Here is a 10,358-nt window from a genome sequence, read left to right as displayed (position 1 = left end):
CTGGAGACTAAAACATAGGAAGAATGCCTGCAGGATTTGGGTTTGGCTAGTAGTCTAAAGCCTAGGGACACGGTGGCTCAGTGGGTTAGGACACTGAGCTTGTCAATCAGATGGTTGGCAGTTTAGCGGGTCGAATCCCAAGTGCCGTGTAACAGAGTGAGCGCCTGTTACTCGTCCCAGCTTCTGCCAACCTAGCAGTTCGAAAGCACGTAAAAATGAAAGTAGAAAAATAGGGACCACTACGGTGGGAAGGTAACAGCGTTCCGTGCACCTTTGGCGTCTAGTCATGCTGGTCACATGACCATGGAGACGTCCTCGGACAAACGCTGGCTCTTCGGCTTTGAAACGGAGATGAGTTGGAAACAACTGGCACGCATGTGCGGGGGAACCTTTACCTTTACCTAGTAATCTAAAGAAAAGAAGAAACAGGGGTGACATGATAGCAGTATTCCAGTATTTGAGGGGGTGCCACAAAGAACAGGGGGGTCAACCTATTCTCCAAAGCAACAGAGGCCAGGACAAGAAACAATGGGTGGAAACTGACCAAAGAGAGAAGCAACCTGGAATTATTTTTTTTATTCCATTTATATCCCGCCCTTCTCTGAAGACTCAGGGCGGCTTACAAGCTTAGCAGTAGCCTTCATTCTATGTATATGCCTGCTTATTAGGGCTTTCACACACACACCCCAAGCGGCATTATTACAAAGTCAGCTTATTGCCCCCAACAATCTGGGTCCTCATTTTACCTACCTCGGAAGGATGGAAGGCTGAGTCAACCTTGAGCCTGGTGGGACTCGAACCTGCACTAATTGCATTAAGGAGAAAGTTTCAGACAGTGAGGACAATCAACCAGTGGAACAGCTTGCCTTCAGAAATCATGGGCACTCCATCCCTGGAGGTTTTTAAGAAGAGACTGGATAGCCACCTGTCTGAAATGGTATAGATTCTCCTGCTCGAGCAGAGGGCTAGACTAGAAGACCTCCAAGGTCCCTTTCAGCTCTATTTTCTATTCTATTCTATTCTATTCTATTCTATTCTATTCTATTCTATTCTATTCTTCTGTTCTAGTTCTAGTTCTATTCTAGCTTCTCAGAGGAGAAGCGAAACGTCTTCAAAAAACCCCGAGAAAGTCCAGTTGCCTCGTGGGAAAAAAAGCACCTTTGGGACAACCGTGATCTGGATGACTGAGAAGCTCCACAAGCCGAATTTATTTGCAGACGGAGCCAATTTGCATTAAGCTCTGTTATAGCTACACGCACCTGAAGAGGCCGTGCGATGCCAAGCATGTGAAATGGTCTCACGAGGTCGATGGATCGTTAAGGTGCTTCCAAGTGAAAAGCAGAACGCAGAGATGCAATCATATGAAGCTTTATTCAATGATAGATTAGAGAGAAAGAATTACTTGGCATGGAGGCATCCATGCCTGCATGTGAGAGAGAACAAAAGAACAGAGAACAAGCTAGCATAGCATAACTGGAACAGAACAAGAACTAGAAGCAGAACAAAGAGCAGCCCCTTGAGCAGAGGTATTTGGGGGGGGTCTCAGCCCCTCCCTAACCATAAAACTCTCTCGCCAATGGGGCTGCAGGGGCCTGGGACCCCTGACTCATCAGTGGAAGCAAAGAAGCCTCTTTGCTCCCATCTGATGACCTTTTTGGGGAACTGCCATGGCTGGCACAAAACATCTAACAAAGCAGGCTACCAGTGCTAATTACACTCTCGCGGCCTCTTCTCAGTCCCTCCCTGAAGAACTCGCGCGTTGCCCGAACTGCGCGTCTGAATCCTTAACAACCCTACCAGACCCTTCCTCCGGAAATCTCCAAGAGGTCTCTGCAGCGAGAAACCAAGCAAGCCCGGAACGGGAAGCCAGAAGCAAAAAACCGAAAGTAACGTGGATCGAGCGCCCGACCCCTCCTACTACTTGCCAACCTTTACCGCGCTTTCCTGGTTGCTTTTTCTTGCCAAGTTCCGTTTTCGGGGAAAGAGGCGCGATGGCCAGGAGCGTCCGCAGCTGCCTGGCGGAAGCCCTGGAGAACTTGGAAGACGTCGAGCTGGAGAGGTTCAAGGCGAACCTCAACGAGTACAGGGTCAACCCGGGCTTCCGAAACATCCCCCGGGGGTCGCTGCAGAAGGCGGGCGCGCTCAAACTCAGCGACCTGCTGGTCGGTTACTACTGCGAGGACTACGCCGTGGAGGTGGCGGCCGCGGTGCTGCTGGAGAGCAACTGCAGACCTCAAGCCGAGGGGCTCCTCAGGGACACCGGGAGAGGTAGCCGCAGGGCTTGGGCGCTTTCAACCGCGGAAAGAAGGAAGAGCGGACCGGGGCTGACCCGGGGTTTTCTCTAACCTAGCATGCCCCAGATGGGTTGGGGGCCGTAGTTCCCAGCCCCGTAGCTTCTTGGGGGAGTTGAGTGCGGCCGGAGAACCGTAAAGCTGTGGGGGGGAGGTTGAGCTGCTTCAACCTCAGTTGACCAGCCAATGGAATGGGAAGAAAAAAGAAAACACGTTTCCGTTTCCAGAGAGAAATTCTTTGCTAGGATTTTGCTTTCTCTTTCCAAACGTTGGGTAGGAAATAGGTCTAACCCCACCCCCCTGGCTCCCTTTCTCATATTTTATAAGTAAAATATATTTTATAATTTCTATGGGAACCAGAGCAAGTTTTATACATGTTTGCTTACCAGTTATTCAGTGCATGCCACCCAGCAAGCGCACGCACGCACACACACACACAAATTTATATATATATATATATATATATATATATATATATATATATATATATATATATATATATATATATATATATATATATATATATATATATATATATATATATATATATATATATATATATATATATATATATATATATATATATATATGTATATATATATATATGTATATGTATATATATATATATATATGTATATATATATATATGTATATATATATATATATATATACATTTATATATGTATATATATATATATATATATATATGTATATATATATATATATATATATGTATATATATATATATATATATATATATATATATGTATATATATATATATATATATATGTATATATATATATATATATATATATATATGTATATATATATATATATAAATGTGTGTGTATATATATATATATATATATATATATATATATATATATATATATATATAAATTAAAATGATCTTTTAGCAGTAAAAACTGTTTTAGTTTTTCTTATTTCATCCCAGTGTTCGCTTAGTTTGTTAATTTTAATATGCTTGGGATTCGCATTTTTAATCTTATCAAGAAATACACACACACACACACACACTTTCTAATATACTTTCATTGTTTAGAATTTATGGCTGTGCTGGTATTTTGTGTGTGTCTGTACTTGCACAGCCATAAAACCCAAGCAATGAAAGCATTGCTAACATTTCATATCTTTTACAAAAGATATGAGACATGAAAACACCATATATAATAAATATAATGCAATAAAGTGTAACCCAGTAACAGAAAATAACAGCAGTACTAAAAAGTTAGAAATATCAGGGCGCCACTAACTTATCACTGTATTAGGAGGCCTGGAAGAAAAATGTGTTTTTCCGATACTGGAGAGGGGACAAAGACCGCTTTGGGTGTTTCTTAGCAGGGTGGGGGTGCCCAGTGGTTTGGAAATTGTTAGGCCTGCGATATTTTGATAGGATCAAACTGTTGTATTTGGTTAGGACAGAGGTAAGAGCAGAAATGAAGGTGGATTTTCTTTAGATGCAGTCATCTCAAGCCACGAAGGGTTTTATACTTTGTGTCTGAAAACAAATGCAGAGTGAATGAAGATGAACTGATGCGATGCACTCATTTCATCCAAATCTAGTCTCTGGTTCTGTTGCAGAAATTGTGCTAACTGGAGTTACAAGTCACCTTCAGGGACAGAACCAAGCTTAAATTTATCATGACATCATTTATCATAGCAAGTTTATTCTTATCCAGGTAGAGCTGTAGCTGATGTCTCCATGCACCGTGGAGACACCTTAATCAGGTTGACCTGAACAGAGCTCCTGGCCAAGGGTCAGAGGACACAATATGAGCAGAGGAACGAAGTATATTTTGCTGTTCTCATCAGCACAGTAATAAAGACTCTTGTCTGTTTCTGGTCAATTTCACTCCTTGTTTTCCTCCAGCAGCATTGTAAGCATCACCTTCTGGAGGCCCTCCAAAAACCAGAGAGTACAGCAGAGTCTTCACATAAAGAGAATCTTCCTACATGCAGTCCAGTCTAACGCTGCCAGCACAGCTTCATTCTAGGTGGAGAATAAGAACTCAATCAAAATGTGTGCGAGAGCCTCAGGTACAATCCCAAACTGAAACCCAATAGGGTCCATCAAGATGATTATACTGTATAGCTCCAGCTTCCATGGGAAGTTCACTTGCTACCATTTTTCCAGCTTCTCAAGCTGATCTATGCACACGCGGTCTCTCAGAGAATATCAGACAAAGTTTTGTGCGTTGTCCATTTATTGGTGGTTTTGCACAGTAACCTTTTTTTCTCTCCTTCCAGATGCCCGCAATGCTGCTCAGAAACCTGTGCCTCGGCTCAACACCCACTCAAGACAAACTGGTGAGTCCCATAACTTCTCCAACAGTAGGCAGGAATCCACTGTTTGGGTGACTGTTTGCTTAGTACAAATTTAAGCAAATTTCAGTTTCACAACAATATCTGATTTCTCTCTAAAACCCCAAAGAACGGTAGGGAGATTATATTAAAACCTTGGTAAAGGCAACGTATTTGCATATATTTATAAAACATGCAAAGAAAGATGGGCACCATTTTCTCTTCAGCAGGCAGTTTGGGAAATCCGTCTCTTCCCATTGTTGAATTAAAAGCCTGATGTGAAAGGTGCTGATTGTGTTGGTCATATTATTTTATAAAGACTCATTTCACCTGTTAGCTTTCACTTCGTACCTTGGATTTATTTTTTTCAAAGTTGTTTGTGTAGAACCGTGGTGAACCTATGGCACGCGTGCCACTGGTGACACGCAGAGCCCTCTCTGTGGGCACGCGCGAGATCACCCCAGTCCCAGGCCTTCAGCTGGGCTTTATAAAACCTTTTCGCTTTAGGCCTCTGCCGCCATTTGCAAAAAAAAAAGGTTCAATCAATCATTTCAACTTCTTGCGGGGGAAAAAAAGATCTCGCAAAGTTGGAATTGATTGATTGAACTTTTTAGTCCCATCCAGTCTGCCGTTACCACTGCAGCCATGCCCACCCAATGGGCCACGCCCACATGGCACACGACGATACATAAGTGGGTTTTGGGTTGCAGTTTGGGCACCCGGTCTCTAAAAGGTTCGCCACCACTGCTATAAAACGATACAAGCTTGACAATATTGAGTCTACTACAACCAAGATGTTTGTTGTTCCCCAAAGTAGTATTCATAGGACCCCACAATTAAATAAAAAATATTTTTGTTTGATAAATTAAATGGTTGTAACCTTGCAATTTATACAAGCCTTTGTATAATCTCCTCCGGAGACCGAGAAGACAGTTGGCTCCTAATGGAGCACACGTTTGTTTTTTTATCAAATATTCTGTGCCTTGAATTGTGAAAAAAAAAAATTATTTTTTTTAAACAGAGGTTCAGGCTCCAGAAGTGCATTTTATTGAATGCCATCGGGAGGCCCTGATTCAGAGAACAACCACAGTGGAAGAAATTCTGGATCAGCTCTACGGAATTCTCCTGAGTAATGAGCAATATCAAGGAATCATGATAAAGGGAACAGAGCAGGCTAAAATGAGGGCGCTCTTCAACCTGATGCCCGGCTGGGATCGCCATGGCAAAGATTTGCTCTATGAGGTTCTGAAGGAAAAAAGAAGATTTCTGATTGAAGACCTTGAAAGGCAGTGAGGCAACAGAAGTGAAACACCACCTCACGGCATAAAATATCCAGTTACACAAGTCATAGGCATCCCACAGAGGTGTATCTCTCTCTCTCTCTCTCTTTCTCTCTCTTTCTCTCTCTCTCTATGTATGTATGTGTGTGTGTGTGTGTGTATACTTTTCTTGCCACATTTCTTAAGTCAATTACTGCACTTGTTAAGCTAGCAACACGGTTGTTAAATGAATCCGGCTTTCCCATTAAGTACGGGCAGTCCTCGACTTACAACCACAATTGAGCCCCAAATTTCTGTCACTAAGCAAGGCAGTTGTTAAACGAGTTTTGCCCTGTTTTATGACCTTTTTGCCACAGTTAAGTGAATCACTGCAGTTGTTAATTGAGATTTCCACATTTCTTTCTGAGGAGCATTTTCACTATGTAATAACAGAGTCGGAAGGGACCTTGGAAGTGATCTGGTCCAATCCTTTGCTCAAGCCTAGACCATTCCAGATAAATGGCCATCCAGTCTCTTCTTAAAAACCTCCAGTGTTGGAGCATTCATCACCTCTGGAGGCAGGTTGTTCCACTGGTTAATTGTTCTCACTGTTAGGAAATTTCTCCTTAGTTCTAGGTCGCTTCTCTCTCTGATTAGTTTCCATCCATTGTTTCTTGTCCTGCCTCCCGGTGCTTTGCAAAATAGATTGACACACACACCCCTCTTCACATTCACATTCTTCTTGCCTACACATAATTTTTGATTGCATTCCAAATCAAACTGCTCTTTATCCAAAGAAGCTTAAGCACTTATGTAACAATAACAAGTTTTGTCTAGATGTTATGGACTGTAATTCCCCCCCCCCAATCCCTTGTCACTGGTTATGCTTGCTGGTGTAATGGGAACCCACAGCTGGTGCCCCCCAAGACACCTATCTCCTCCTTCAAATAATTGGTTCTAGCCTCCAACGAGAGACCAGAGGTAGGGAAGCGGTAGAACAGTTGTGTCTCAATCTCGGACTTCAACTCCCAGAGTTCCCCACCCATTAGGCCCGTGGTGGCGATCCTATCGCACGCGTGCCACAGGTGGCACGCAGAGCCCTCTCTGTGGGCACGCGTGCCGTCGCCCCAGTTCTAGGCCTTCAGCTGGGTTTTATAAAACCTTTTCGCTTTAGGCTTCTGCCACTGTGTGCAAAAAAAAATATGATTCAATCAATGAATTTCAACTCGCGGGGGGAAAAAATGATCTTGCAAAGTTGGAATTGGTTGATTGAACTTTTTAGTCCCACCCAGTCTGCCTTTACCATCGCAGCCACGCCCACCCAGTGGGCCACTCCCACCCAGTGGGCCACGCGTACCCGGCACCCAACGATAAATAAGTGGGTTTTGGGTTGCAGTTTGGGCACTCGGTCTCTAAAAGGTCCGCCATCACTGCATTAGGCAGATGAAGTCCACGCCTCATTGCTGAGGTTGAGAAACACTGCTATAGAGAGCAAGCGAGATGATTTTGATAGAGATATACAGAAGCTGTTCCCTAGTCAAAAGTGGCTGAAGTGTTATGAAGTCCAGAACATCCAGATAACATTCAGAAATATCTCAGAGAGACCGCCTTCTTAATATACTGAACTCTAAGAAGGAGGCGTCTATGGAGATTCTCACGGTCACGGTTGTCCCAAAGGTGCTATTTCCAAAAAAACCAACTGGCCTTTCTTGTTTTTCTTTTTTCTTTGAAAACGTTTCACTTCTCATTCAAGACGCTTGAGCTGAAGAAGCTTCTTGGATGAAAAGTGAAACGTTTTCAAAGGGGGAAAAAAAAAGAAATGGCCTGCGTAGCAGGGCTGACAAAAACTCATGAAATAGCTAGATTCCAAACGTTCCTTTTACTGAACTGGCAGTCCCAAAGCTAGCCCATTATTTTTTATTTAGAAAATTTATATAGCAATAGCACTCAGCCTTATCCTGTATATCTCTTCATATAGCTGCCTACTTGCTCACAGTGACTCTAGGTGGCTTACAAACAATAGAAATAGTAGTCCTTGTTATTCCTGATATGGTATGAGTATCATATGTAACCATGATTTATGATTCTATGACCTATCACTTGTTTTTGTCTGATTGAGAGCTTATGCACCAGAGACAAATTCCTTGTGTGTCCAATCACACTTGGCCAATAAAGAATTCTAGTTTAGTCTAGTCTACTGTAGTCTAGTCCATTCCATTCCATTCCATTCCATCTCCTATTCTATTCTATTCTATTCTATTCTATTCTATTCTATTCTATTCTATTCTATTCTATTCTATTCTATTCTATTCTTTACAAAATGTCTAGTATTTTAAAATCAAGGTAGCCCCAGTGCAATTCTAAAAGAGGTGGAAAGAAGAAAGGTCAGAAAAAGGGGAACAAGCAAACTGAAATACCAATTCCTAAAGTTTCCAGTTATTATATGTCAGGAGGGATGAAAAAAAAATCCATCTTGTCTCAAATAGCCAACCTAGAGGAAAGCATAACCAAAATGGCTGTGAGTTTCAATGGAGTAGCGGATGGACTTCCTTTGATCCTGATCTCTGTCTGAACATTCCCATTGTTGCCTTTTATCAGACAATCTTGACAAAAATCCCAATTCACGCCTAATTGTATCATGACAAAATAAAGCATCTTCTAATCACGTGCTACTTTGTTATTTCAAAAAACAGAATGAGATTAAAACAGGGTTGCAAGCAAAGGAACGTGTATGCATTGTGGAATGTTTTAGTTAATACATGTTCTGTTTTGATTTACAGTTTTGAAATATGCGCATAGATAAACGATGGGATGGAGTAAGTTGGCATATAATCAAAATGTTACTATAGCCAAAGGCCAGCAAGACAATGAGATAATTAACTGATATGGGAGACAATCTTCAAGATGTCCTCATCTGCTGCATTCTTGAGGCTAGATAACAAAATTTAGTGACCTGATAAATCTCAAAGGTTTTTTTAGTAGGAAAACTATGTAATAATCATCTGCCTGCTCTGGCATTACTTACAAAAAAAGGAGAGATTAATATCTAGCACTAGTGTAAAAATTGTATGTATATACACAGATATATAAGTGAAAGTTGTAGCAAGATTAGCAATACAAGACAAAAAAAAGGTCTAAGCAAAGTACAATGCCAATATTTAAAGGAATCAGAGGGGTTGTGTTTTCACAGAAGCTGCAGCAAATGAAAAATTAACCTTGTCTGAAATTTGTGTAAATGTTTATTTAGACAGAACAAACTTACGATGGTAATACAGGTAGCCCTTGATTTATGACCAGTCTCTTAGGAATTGTTCGAAGTTACGACAAAACCCTCAAAAGCTAGTCATGACCCAGTTTCAAGTTTTGACATCACCACCACCCCTCTTTTGTGGTCCTGTGACTGTGTTTTGGTCACTTGGCACCCAGCCTGCATTTACTGCAACGTACGATGTTTTTTGCACAAACCTGAAAAAGCGCCAGGTTATGTTTAATACATTCACCAACGAAAGAAAGAAAAATTGTATCTGGAGAAGAACTAGATGTAGTAGACCACTACCTATACCTTGGCCAATGGATCTCAAGGGAAGGTGATACAATAAAGCAGGGGTGTGAAATTGCCGGCCTGCGCCAGCAATGAAAAAAAAGTCACGATACGTTGTGACACGTCACATGACGTAAGTCGTAAATGAGGCAAAACTCAATGACTGTCCTGCCTAACAGAAATTTTGAGCTCAATTGTGGTCGTAGGTCGAGGACTACCTGTTTAGTCTTTACATCAAGGTAGGTGTATTGTCTGACGGGAGGAACCACCTCTGAGCCTCCACTGCTGCATCTAAAGCAACCTTAACCAAAGGGCCAGCCTTGGAAAAGCGCGTTACATAGCCGTTGATACACTCGCTTATTCGGTTCTGTACGGGTATTCCTCGACTTATGACTACAACCGAGTCCAATATTTCTGTTGCTAAGTGAAACATCTGTTAACTGAGTTTGACCCATTTTACGACCTTACATGACCGGGGGTGGGGGGGGAAGAGCGCTATCATGGTCATGTGAAAAGTGGTTGCAAGTCACTTTTTTCATTGTTTTCACTTTTTTTTAATTTTTTAATTCCATTTATATCCCGCCCTTCTCCGAAGACTCAGGGCGGCTTACAAGCTTAGCAGTAGCCTTCATTCTATTGTATATGCCTGCTTATTAGGGCTTTTACACACACACCCCAAGCGGCATTATTACAAAGTCAGCTTAATTGCCCCCAACAATCTGGGTCCTCATTTTACCTACCTCGGAAGGATGGAAGGCTGAGTCAACCTTGAGCCTGGTGGGACGCGAACCTGCACTAATTGCAGGCAGCTGGTGTTACTTAAGGAGGCATTAGCCCACTGCTCCACCAATGCTCTTTGAATGGTCCCTAAGTGTTGTAAGTCGAGGACTACCCGGTATAAACAGGTGCGATACAAATGTCAACCCAGGGACATTTTCTTAAGG

The 10,358-nt window shown here is 42.1% G+C and overlaps 1 protein-coding gene across 1 annotated transcript; it reads left to right on the top strand.

The window, feature by feature from the left end:
• Window positions 1-1,991: 1,991 nt before the first annotated feature.
• LOC308676773 (apoptosis-associated speck-like protein containing a CARD) lies at window positions 1,992-8,538 on the top strand (the record flags this gene model as incomplete). The annotated part of the gene is made up of 3 exons (XM_081342794.1): window positions 1,992-2,268; window positions 4,561-4,620; window positions 5,636-8,538. The coding sequence occupies 3 exons, from the start codon at window positions 1,992-1,994 to the stop codon at window positions 5,905-5,907; spliced, it is 609 nt and encodes a 202-aa protein (XP_081198920.1). The 3' UTR covers window positions 5,908-8,538.
• Between the last annotated feature and the right edge of the window lie 1,820 nt (window positions 8,539-10,358).

This window comes from Vipera berus (assembly GCF_964194415.1).
Source record: "Vipera berus genome assembly, chromosome: W".
Taxonomy (NCBI): domain Eukaryota; kingdom Metazoa; phylum Chordata; class Lepidosauria; order Squamata; family Viperidae; genus Vipera; species Vipera berus.
This window is presented reverse-complemented; position numbering and strand designations above follow the sequence as displayed.